The sequence below is a fragment of the Suillus subaureus genome (genome assembly GCF_016647635.1).
Source record: "Suillus subaureus strain MN1 chromosome Unknown BJ212scaffold_2, whole genome shotgun sequence".
NCBI classification, from domain to species: Eukaryota; Fungi; Basidiomycota; class Agaricomycetes; order Boletales; family Suillaceae; genus Suillus; species Suillus subaureus.
Genome location: NW_024538558.1, coordinates 2090774 through 2102068, shown reverse-complemented (window position 1 = coordinate 2102068; position 11295 = coordinate 2090774). Strand labels below are relative to the sequence as shown.

The 11295-nt window shown below is 47.5% G+C and overlaps 4 protein-coding genes across 4 annotated transcripts; 1 reads left to right on the top strand and 3 right to left on the bottom strand.

Annotated features, from left to right (window-relative positions):
• Positions 1–178: 178 nt before the first annotated feature.
• On the bottom strand, positions 179–1048 carry BJ212DRAFT_1259448 (small GTPase superfamily; the record flags this gene model as incomplete). The annotated part of the gene is made up of 5 exons (XM_041330025.1): positions 179–551; positions 609–642; positions 691–784; positions 912–929; positions 983–1048. 5 exons carry the CDS (start codon positions 1046–1048, stop codon positions 179–181), a joined length of 585 nt encoding a protein of 194 aa, XP_041199466.1.
• Positions 1049–6036: 4988 nt separating this feature from the next.
• On the bottom strand, positions 6037–6279 carry BJ212DRAFT_1259851 (uncharacterized protein; the record flags this gene model as incomplete). The annotated part of the gene is made up of 1 exon (XM_041330059.1): positions 6037–6279. One exon carries the CDS (start codon positions 6277–6279, stop codon positions 6037–6039), a length of 243 nt encoding a protein of 80 aa, XP_041199465.1.
• A 1795-nt stretch (positions 6280–8074) lies between these two features.
• Positions 8075–8589, bottom strand: BJ212DRAFT_1444156 (Yippee/Mis18; the record flags this gene model as incomplete). Its single annotated transcript, XM_041337924.1, has 4 exons — positions 8075–8155; positions 8221–8329; positions 8384–8427; positions 8491–8589. 4 exons carry the CDS (start codon positions 8587–8589, stop codon positions 8075–8077), a joined length of 333 nt encoding a protein of 110 aa, XP_041199464.1.
• A 1009-nt stretch (positions 8590–9598) lies between these two features.
• On the top strand, positions 9599–11268 carry BJ212DRAFT_1258488 (uncharacterized protein; the record flags this gene model as incomplete). Its single annotated transcript, XM_041329942.1, has 5 exons — positions 9599–9713; positions 9782–10099; positions 10155–10953; positions 11005–11082; positions 11136–11268. The coding sequence occupies 5 exons, from the start codon at positions 9599–9601 to the stop codon at positions 11266–11268; spliced, it is 1443 nt and encodes a 480-aa protein (XP_041199463.1).
• Positions 11269–11295: the final 27 nt, after the last annotated feature.

Below are 11295 nucleotides of genomic sequence, written 5' to 3'. Positions count from 1 at the left end.
CGGACTAGATCGCGTAAGTCACAGCGTGAGGAGTGGGACGTGTGATATTGTAGCTAGAAGGAAACCATGAGCCCGAAAGCGAGCGAAAAGAATAAAGCAAAAGAATCGTGGAGGTATCATCAAACAGAGGTAAAGGGAGTATGAAATCTAAGTCGCCAATAACCCGAGAAGATGTCCTTCACATAACGACGCATTTGGGTTTCTTGCTGCCGCCATCCCTTGGTTGCTTGTCGCTCTGTTTTCCCCCTGATCCACCAGATTCCAATCGTTTCGTCTGCCGTAGGGCACGTACTAGGTTGGTGAAAAGGAGCTCGACATTATATGCTGTTCTTGCTGATGTTTCCATGAATTCACAGCCAAATGTCCGAGCGAGTGCAATGCCCTCCTCACGTGAGACTTCGCGCTCGTATGTCTTGTCGCACTTATTGCCCACCAGCATGAAGATAGGTTTTTGGCGCTTAACTTTGAGCATCGACTGTCTGAAAACGTCCAGCCGTTCAAATGTTGACCGAGATGCGATGGAGTAGACCAGAATAAACCCCTGGCCTTCCCTAAAGTTATGAGATAGTGAGACATGTCAAACATAAGAGAGCATAATGATTACGTACCGAACCCATTGGTCACGCAGTGTGGCGTACTCCTCTGCATGGACATTAGAGAGGTGGCATAGGTGTAATGAATAGTACTCACCCTGCCCAGCAGTGTCGATGACTTCGACGAAGCACATCTTGTTATCCACAATTAACTGCTTCCTATAAGCGTCTTCTATTGTCGGGTCGTAAGTCTGCGAGTGACCATGAGTCAATTGATACGAGGTTCACAAGAACACATACCTCTGCATAATATTATACGATGAAGGATGGAGGTCATTAATTTGCAATAGAACGTTTATTGTAGTTGTGCTTACCAACGAAACAATTGAGAGTGAACTAGGAGGGAACATGAGGCGTGGATGGGCAACAATATAGTCACAGGGACTGACCTGAACGGCCAAAGCAGTTTTGCCGACACCACCATCGCCAAGCACAGCAACCCTCCAGCTATCCATAGCTGTTAATGATAGATTAGGAATGATAGGGAGATGAAAGCAAGCGAAGAAGGATTACCTTGAGTGTGATCGAAAGAGATGGAACAGGAGTTCTGTTTTCAGAAGTGAATTACAACTGTCAGAGAGGGTACAGGGGATGTGCGTACCTTGAGAAGCCGAAAATGGAGTTTGAAGCCGGAGAAAGTGCCAAGTATATAGGGATACCTTATAAGAGATGAGGTTTGAGAGAAGGAAGAATATTCAGAAGTCGTGCAGATCGTATATGGTCGTAAAGAAAGGCGCAGAAATGGACTTGAAGACTTAGAGAGAGAAAGGAGTAGGAAGCGGAAAGAAGAGAAACTGCGTTGATGTACGACCAATTGGCTTGTTTACGCCTCCTTCCAAGTATTCCACTTATCATATAAGATAATTTTAAAGTTTTACTTTTATTTATTTATTTACTTATTATTTATTAACAAATCACCGCCTACGGACATCTCCATCCACCCCTTACAAAGCAATGTTCTTTCCCCTTAAAAGCAGTGTAAAGAGGTATGGACGATTGCGGTCCACCTAATTAATTGCCGTCAGAACGACCATACATGGTATCAAGCTCTCCTGGCTTATCATAATCATACCATTTAATTAGCCCCGCATCTAAGTATCAAGACCCTCGTATTTAGTCAGTCGCCATATGTCAACCACATCCAGTTCACTGGTACATTAAACCGTCCATAAAACTGAAAACTTCTTGGAGATAACTCCCACCAACGGCTCCGAAATTCTCTCGTCCGGCCGTCATCTGACCTCCGGACTCAAATTATCATTATCCAACTCTGGAGGTAAGTTCGACCCATCCGAGACACTTTGTATGAACACGGCGACTTCCAGGTATGGAAGTGATATCATGTCCTTGCAGGATCAGCGCTCAGCTCCTCTTAGTGTTTTAACACTGTCACACGAGGCCTTGTATCCATCAATGGGGTTGTTTGACTATTCCGTATGGAAGATCGAGTTGGGGCCTTGGGGCCACAAAATTCAGGGCCATCTTTGGCCATGGCTCACCCAAATGATCCAGCTTGATCTGCGCGGTAAGGAACGCCATCAGATACCCATAAAGCTGGGCGGTCTCGGTCGACCTCCTGTAACTTGCCGCGACGATCATCGTCTTTCTTTTATAATTATTGTCAGATCGGAAAAGTGACTTTTAACCGAACAGCCGAACTACATTTGGAAGGTATACGCTCAATAGGCGCTCGTCAAAACTTCGTATCGTTCATCGTGACTCGTTAATCCGAAGGGGAGAACAGGCCTTTCACAGATACAATTACTGTGATCTAACTGGATGCTGAAGCTTGAAGCTGAGGCTCTGATTGGCAGTGTGTATCCGCAGATCAGTGACGTTGAGATGCTACTCGTGTTCTCGCTTTTGGTACAGAATTCAGAGGCTGTCACAAGTCACGGTTAAAGTCGCGGCTGTATTTATGCCGTCCTAGACCAGGCTCCCCTCGACCTCGCCACACCATGAACTTTACGAGCAACGACAATCGCGCCACCGCCACCATGGGACGTTACGTATCAACATTCCGTCACTGGCATCCTCGACGGAGCATCTGACGGGGTGCACGGAAGCCGCGCCAAGTATTTGTCTCCAAGTGTGGCTTATAGAATACACGTTAAGAGCGCACTTATCGTCATTGATGTGACACCCCTTGCTCTTTTCGACGCAGAACCAGGCCGACGAAACTCTCCCATCCGAGTTTCAGCCACGTAACTTAGACGTGATGTTTATGTCGTCACAGCACGATGCTCTCCGAGTCGGGTCTAACTTACTCGTCCCGGTGGACACCTCCCCGACAAGTTAATTGAATGTGTGAAAACCTTGTAAACTTTGCGAACACCCTTCGGCACCTAAAATGAGTATCTATCTATCGTAAGAAATTGCCTTCGTATGGTGATAAGTACTTATTGATACTCACAGCTTGCTCGGCCCGCCAAAAGGATCGAAACTTAGTGGGCGTCTGACAAACTCTGACAAAGTGCGTCGTGTCAAAATACTGCCATAAGACAGGCTGACTCATCGGCTAATTTATGGAGAGATGATGCCTGGCCCGGGTGTACGGGTGCTCAATCTGAGTCAACCTCGTCTAGTCATCTCCAGCGATTCTCACCAGGTGGCGAGCAATCGCTCTCGAGTTGCGCTTCTGACACGTGTCTTGCAGTAGACGGTGGGCAAGCGAGTCTGATTCTGTCTCATTGCTGATATTACTGGGTGCTGCACATCCAATGTCGATGCATAGACTCGAAATTAGCATGGCGGAACTGGTCCAGTCTGGCTTCTAGGCGAGCCAACAGCCTGAAGCAGCCCCAACTTGAAGGATCAACGGCTGACCTGAATGTCATAACGCCACTATCTGAAATGCGAGTAAGTCGATAACCACGCTGAATCTTCGGGAAAACCCAACGGCACTCGTTGACACCTCACCGTCTCATCGTAATTCTGCTCAGCCCTGTTCTACCCATGCTGTATTGCTTTCATAACAGGCTAAATATCCTATTCGGAAGTTGACCCCAGCGACACAGGGCTGGACATGTCAGGACTCAGGAGTCAGCGCTAATCAGCTCGGGGGATCGTGGAGTTTCAGCTGTCTGTCCTGTCACCTCGCGAGCTGCCAGTACCCAGAAACAAGACCCGTGCCTCAGCCCAACGAGAATGGAGAATTAGCATTCGACCTCTGCCAGTGGTCAGCCTTTCTAGATTTGACACTTGTAATCCCCAGATTCAATTATGAGTGGGAAATAAGAATGGCTCCCGTTCTTACTAAATTTCCAGTGATTGGTAAAGTTAAGTTTCAGTCTTTTTTTGTCGCTCAGCGTCTGTGCTCGAGGGTGAGAATTATTTTGGGACGGAAGAAAAGAAGGTAATGATTGGCGCACATGAACATATGAACTTTGGTTCGAAACCACAATTGAGGAAACTACAAGTTACTTCGGGAGCCTTTTCCGATCACTTCTTTGGAAGGAAAGAATTGTAACGACACGCCTTCTGCGCATGTCCATGGAGTAAGCTCTGAAACGAGCTCCGAAGAGGTAAATAGGTGGTCTAGATTCCAGACAACCCGCTTTCGAACTCTTTCAACACTCGTTCAGACCTTCACTGATTGGGAACGTTGTACCTTGCGCCTGGTACCTGCACACGGCGGCAACTGATTATAGATAATATATCCAATCTCGACATGATAAGATGTTATCATACCCTTCCCTGAGTAAATGAAGAAGTGAAGATCCAGACTCGGACGCAGCTACTATATACTGGCGCGTCCATTGATCCAGGCACAGTGCGATACCACTTGAGTCTGATAGGAGGACTGCATAACTGAGAAGGTCCAAACAAAGCCACGACTTATTCTCCGAGTATTCTCCGTTCATTGCTTACGTCTACGACAAACGGCCATCTCGGAACAATTGGCTCACCAACCCCAGTATATGAGTCATGTGGATTCTGGATTACGGAGTACAAAGGGAATTGGGTAAGCAGAACCATTGAGTGGTCAAAGTTCGCAAAATCGCCTCTTCTTCGGTAGGGTATATGAGCGGCGATAATAAATGTTCTCTTGGAAAGCAAGAACAATAAGTCAGGACGGAATAGGTCGATCATGAAACCTGAAACGTTCTTGCCGTGCTGTCTATCAGATTTTGATGGGTGCCAAATATGGTGTCTGGCAGCAGTTGCAAAGTGTTGAGATTGCCAAATGACACTGTACTCGGGTTCAGAGGTAGTGGGGGCGGTTAAATTTCCCAGGTCCCGCAGCATAGGAATCCTGATTCATGCATGCCGCCAGCCGCGTCTGTTCGAAGTTTGATCGGCGATGGGTGATGGATATGGGGTCAGCAACGCAAGACAGACAGGTCATTAGTAACCGTGCACTCGTAGGTCAGAGGTAGTCAGCATATGCATGTCATAGGTAATGGCATAGACAAGACATTGGATGACTGGGGCAGAGTTAATCAACTCTTTGGTGATGATGCCGACGTCACTTAACAGAGCCTATAAGCTACTTACTGCAGCCATCTTTTCTTCCAGAGCAACCATTTGGTATGTTTTCTAGGTCTAGGTCAAGTGATTACACTCAGGCTGGTTCCGTCAAGCGATGTTCGAGTCTCCTTCTGGCCGTTCAAGACCAGTGACTTCATTCTCGACAGTCCGACTATATATGTTTGACGTCTGGAAAAGGGGGGGTTTGTAATATCCGGACTGATATGAGATGAGCTTTATTTCCGCACAGACGTTGGATTTCGCAGGAAATTCCACGCATACCTCGGAGTGATGCCTGTATCAAGTGTTCCTCACATAATGCGCGATGATTCTTCCGAGGATTAAGGGTTAGCTCACACGTGACGCGTTGCAAGAGGGGAAAGTTGCTCACTGCTATCAAAATAAACCAGCTAGAAGCGCTGTGCTAGTGATCAGGCCAAGCTTGTCATAAGCCGTGGTAAAGTAAATGACAGTTACTACGCTTAAGCACAGATTATCATGATCAGGAGGAACAGGTGCCTTCTTAAAAAGTTACCGTAGTTCACCCGATGACTTGGGAAAGAGGCTAAGTTGAAACACTACCTGTCCCGTAAAGATAAAACAAACAACAAACTTCCCATTGTGATAAGCTATGCGTAGTTGAAACAGGCGGGGGTATATGGAATGATACGCATTGTGTTGAACAGGTGGGAGCATGTGTGGGACGTAGAATGATACGCATCGTGATAAAGGCGAGTGGCAGAATGAAGCTATGGCGTGAAAGGAACCTATTGTATGCTAGTGTGCGGTACTAGTACTGTGTCGGAATGAGTTATATACACAGATAATAAAAAAACTTCAAATAAAAAGAAGTTACCGATCATACAATCTGGTTGAAAAGGGTAACGCGCCAAACGGGAGTTGGAACATCGATCTATGGCTCCTGGGTACTCCCATTAGTCTAGTGCAAGAGTAACACATGTATCCCGCCTGCTTAATCCTGTCTGCTCAGCTCTCCCTGGGTCAAGTCAAGTACAAAGACTGTCTTGGAGTCCTTTGGTGGCTCTATGAACTTGACAGGTTTTTTTGATGAGCGTGACGAGGCGCTTTGTGATATTGAAACGAAGGGTCTCAAAGGGCGAGAGTGAGGGAATGATGGTCGTATGGGCAGTGCTCTCGACGAGCCAGACGAGGTGTTCAATGAGGATGCACCAAGGGGTGAAGAAACGTATGACATCGGAGATGATGCTCTCAGGGCAGGGTGTACCGCAGACATGGTTATTGCAGCTGCGAGAGACATATCAGTTCACAGCTTATGCACCGCAGTCAAAGACTTGAACATACGCATTAGCAGGTGAAAATTTACGAGAACCGGGCTAGGGCAGTTGTACGGGGAGCTGTAAGGGTAGTTGACGTCGAAAGGTGTGTGTTGCTAGATGGTGAAAGACTGTGAAGACGTCGCGTCGCGGACGTGACGGTCGTTTGCTGGTATTTATATACTTCGTTGCAATCCTCTGGGGATGGAATGCATAGAACTTCAATTTACTATGCGACATGTTGGGGATTGCCTAAATTCGTTCAATTACCTAATCTCTTAAACCGCGTGTGACGTTATCATCAACCCCAGCAACTTGAACTGCATCTGCAGTGAAACTTGTCTAACAGCGCGTGAATATCGCTTTCCACAGCATGGTCAGCTGGCGATTCGATCAAAATATAGCCGACCATAGCCCTAGCTTGTGACATTTCAATTACCCACCAACCGCCATGTGTACTTGGTATGTGGCCTGCTCAAGTGGCTGATAGAATGAACGACTGTCTTACTTCCGTTAGTCTGCCCACAGTGATGAGACTAGCTGAAAATAGTAGTAATGATCAACTTGCCGCCGGGTCTAGCTCGTAGAAAGCATACGAGGAGTCCTGATGACGTCCCAGTCATTACACCCAATTAAGGGTTTTCACGTTCGTCATCCCCGTGAAATGGCCGAAGTTCTGGTGTGTAACTTCGCGTGTTTACCAGCCACCGAACCCTAAGGCCTACACCCTTGCCCTATGATTAGCGGTACAGGCTGGCTGATATGCTGGAAGGCCACAGTCGGATAAAAGACACGCTTTTGGTGTGCTATTTACCACTCGGTTCCTGTGTGACCGCGGTGTACTCCACATCACATAATTATCTTATGACGCCGTGTTTACGGAATACTGGAATGTTTCATAGCACCACTTAGTTCTTCCGATCACCATGTCCTTCATGAGCATGCTCAAGGCCTACCTCTGGTCTGGTAGAACGCCCCGTACTAGAGGACTTGCAACGCGGTTTGATTTGAAGTACATGACTTGCGGAACGGGTGTAGTCTCATCACTACTTGCCAGAATAACGATCTATGTATTGATATTAGTGTGAGATATGATTGGGCAGATATCCATACACAGCTCTTGATAACGAGCGATACGGATTCCGGAATTGAAATTTATGTGGAGAAACAGGATATGCCATGCTTCTAAATAAGCACATTGAAAAAAAAAATTAAGGACGAAACTAAATGAGGATGCAATGAGATAGTAAGTACACAATAAATTTGGGAGGAGGGAGACAAAAGGGCACAGAATACATTTCTTCGAGTCGTGTGACTGCGGAGATCATAGGGAGGATCATAGTGGCATAATGCAAGATGGCGCGATAGGAGGCACACGGTGCGTGAGCCGCGTGGTTCGTGCCTCGTGTAGAAGATTCGAACAGCGATGGCTGAGGCAGGATGACGACTGGTGGTGTGAATGTCTCCGCCAACCCTTCTACATCCGCCATCTGCATCTGTAAGTCTTCATCCTACATATATAACGATTTAAGCAACAAATTGACAGTCCTGGATGAGGTTCGAAGACGGAAATGATGTTAAGGTGATGGGGCCAGGACTATCGAGTGGTCAACAAATAATGACGTGATGTACCGTTGGGTCGTTGTAATTGTCGCGTTCTTGGAGTTGTGTGGTCGTGTGTTAGCTAGGTGGATAGGGGACCTGAGGCAATTTGGGCTACTGGACGTCGATGAGAAGATTTCGCTCGAGTATGTATTTGCCCTCCTTGTATTGCTGCGATTCTTCGTATGCACGGTCCTTGAATGACGAAAGAAAGAAATGAGGTGGATTATGGAATGAGATGTCTAGATGTCATGACGTACGTATTTCCAGCCGAGGACAGTAGCACATTTGACGCAATAAATATCCCGGACAGTATGGTTGCCTGTCGTCATTTGGCGGTCGTTTGGTTCGCCTTCTATGACATTAACGCTGCGATCGGATTAGTGAGATGAGCACCGATGTTAGTACGAACTTAGAGCTCACACGCCCTCGAAGAGATATGCGCGGCCATGTTGGCCGTTGAAAGCCTGACAATGTCCGCATTAGCACACCACTAAACCTGGAGACAAAGGATGAGAGTGGCGACGCACTCGTGATATCATAGAATGGATCGTTGCAAGATGCGTCTTGCACTTGGAGCAGCCGTAGATGCGCTCACCAGCGAGATAACGACGGTACTTCATCCCCATTTCGTCTGGTGTTCTAGCTTAGGAGCGAAGAAGTGATTATTAACTAGACTGAAATTGGTGGCGAGGATCGCTTGGATAATGGAAACTTATAGAAAACACTATCCTTTATACTAAGGACGTGTGAAGATGAGTAATAACAAGAAAGTGCAGGAAAGAGTCGGAGTGATGAGTTGAAAGGCTTGGACTAATAGGACTATTAGTACGCCCCAGTCATACACCTAATTAAGCTGATACATTTCCCACCTACTACCCCTTGCTCATAAGAACCGATCTATTCGACCTCTTCCATTCTTCTTTTCCCGGCTGCAGCGCTGAGCATTTGCATGGTGGCCTGTTATGCAACAATCAGTGCTCGGAACCCCCGGCTGATGCTCTGCAATAGCCTTAAAGATCAGACGTGATACCGGGACCTATTCAACACACCTGAAGCAGTGCACGGCCCATGAATTCCCGTTATCGATTGATTATAGTGGCTCGTCGAGGCATGTGTTATGCTCTATTGTAAGTTAACCCATCACTAGTTCTTTATCTGCGCATTAACGCCAAATGTCTGGTATCACACGATATTTAGCGCATGCCCTTCAGGGATTCTGCGCAGCTTGTGACGTGGCATGAGCGTATATACGAGGCCGCGATCTTGTCTTGCCCATGATCCTCACTCAATGGCGCAAGGATTATTGACTTGAATTGCCAAGTTCATGTCGATCTGTGGCGCAATTACCTCTATTTGAATGATCTTATCCGCTGGCAAATATAATTTAACTCTGAGCTTGTCCAATTCGGATAATAATGTAGGGAGATCTAAGTCAGTTCAGTACTTATAGCGCTTCGTATAAGATCCTGGGGAACAGGGTGGCAGATGTCTCGGTGGATGGAGTGCCGGATGTCCTTTTTCGGATCATGAGTTGAACTGCTATTTTTGACGACAGTACTTACTAGTTTTGTGGACGACTTGTAAAGTATTGTAACGAAATGGCACAGGGTATGGTCTCACGGTTGAAAAACGTTTATGACTTACACCCGGACTATTGCAGAAAAACCGGACTCAGTGGTGCGTTTGTTGTCGTGTGCCCTTCACCGAATCCGCACAACGCCTCCTCGAATAATCACTTCGCCAGCAACTCGTGAGTCATATGATCTATCTCTTGGCAATCCATATTTTCTGACCTGTTATAAATTTGCGATCTCGCAGAACCTCGTCGGGCCGCTGTCGCCATCATTATCCGTGTCGTACCTCCCCCCAATACCATCCCAGTGCCAGTTGACACCCCCCTACCTACCTTAAGTCAATTCTTCGAGTTAGATTGGGTCAAGGACCCTCTCGCGTGCCCAGAATTTCTTCTTTTGAGACGCGATGGTGCAGGTCCTTCCGATGCAGTTCCAGGGCGTGCATCTGCATTCCAGAACTTCACTGGCGATGGGACTTCGAAGGGCAGCGGCAAGGCTGGAGCTCACGTTGCTTTCCCCGGCGGACGTACTGAAGAAGGAGATGAAGGAGGTCTTTATACAGGTATATGCGTTCCATCCACTTTCTTGACTTTATCTCACTTCCGACCTCATGGCAGCCATGCGTCAAACATGGGAAGAGATTGGCTTGGACCTCGCAGAGCGTGACTTTGCTTTCATAGGTCAACTCGATGACAGAGAGATCACTACATCGCTGGGCAAGCGACTCCTCATGATTCTGTCTCCTTTCGTTTTCTTGCAGCTCACTCCAAATCCTCTCCCCACCGACCCAACGGACGGGACCAACATCCACTGGGTACCGCTCGAGACTCTTGCTAGCGCAGTTTTACCAGGACATATAGGTGACAAGATGAACGCAAAAAGCAGATGGTCCAGCGTGACTGTGGATGCTGCGTCCAGGCTCACACCTCGGCGCGCTGCTATCTTGAAAATATTAGTTAGAATTCTCATAGGCAGCATGCAGTTCCCCGCCATATTACTCGATCTTCCAGAGTCCGACGCGATACCAGGCTCATCCACAAGTAGTTCTGCAGCACTCCCGAAAAACGGATCGTACCCCGCACTGACGCAGGACAAGCTCGAAAAAGGATTTACCGCTACGAAGCCGCTTTCAGGGAAGGACCAAAATAAGTCGCGGCACCAACTCAAGTTGTGGGGTCTCTCTCTTGGCATGACGCTCGACCTGATGGCGACTATGATACCGCCCACGGCGCTTCCCTCTTCCGCCGATCCCAATAAACAGCCCACGCCTCAAGATCTGTACAAAGTTTCCTTGCCTAGTCTGCACCTGCCCTTCCACCCTGTAGGGGGTGAAGGAATGCGCATTGATGCTGTCGCACCCAGCCTAGCGAGTGTCTTCCCTCGTTTCTCCTATCCAGATGTCAACTTCTGGATCTGGTATGTCTACTTTTAACATTGGCTGTAGGTAATTAAATGATATTCCCTCAGGGTTTTTGGAAAACGTTATCGCGAGGTTGTGCGTGGGTGGGAAGCTAGTGTACGCGATGGAGGTTCCAATGTCCGACGGTACTTGGCATTCCCATCGGAATCTGGTATATTTTTAATGAAACGATTTTCAGGGTCAACTGGTCGGGCACGGCACTGAATACATTCTACGCCGCGGTTCGCAAGGCTTTACTCGTAGTCCTGGTTCTTCGTGCGATCGGTGTGCTCGTTGGTCTTGTGTTTGCCGGATGGTGGGTGTTTGCATGAGGAGCCTTCTCTGCGCAGTGTCTTCTG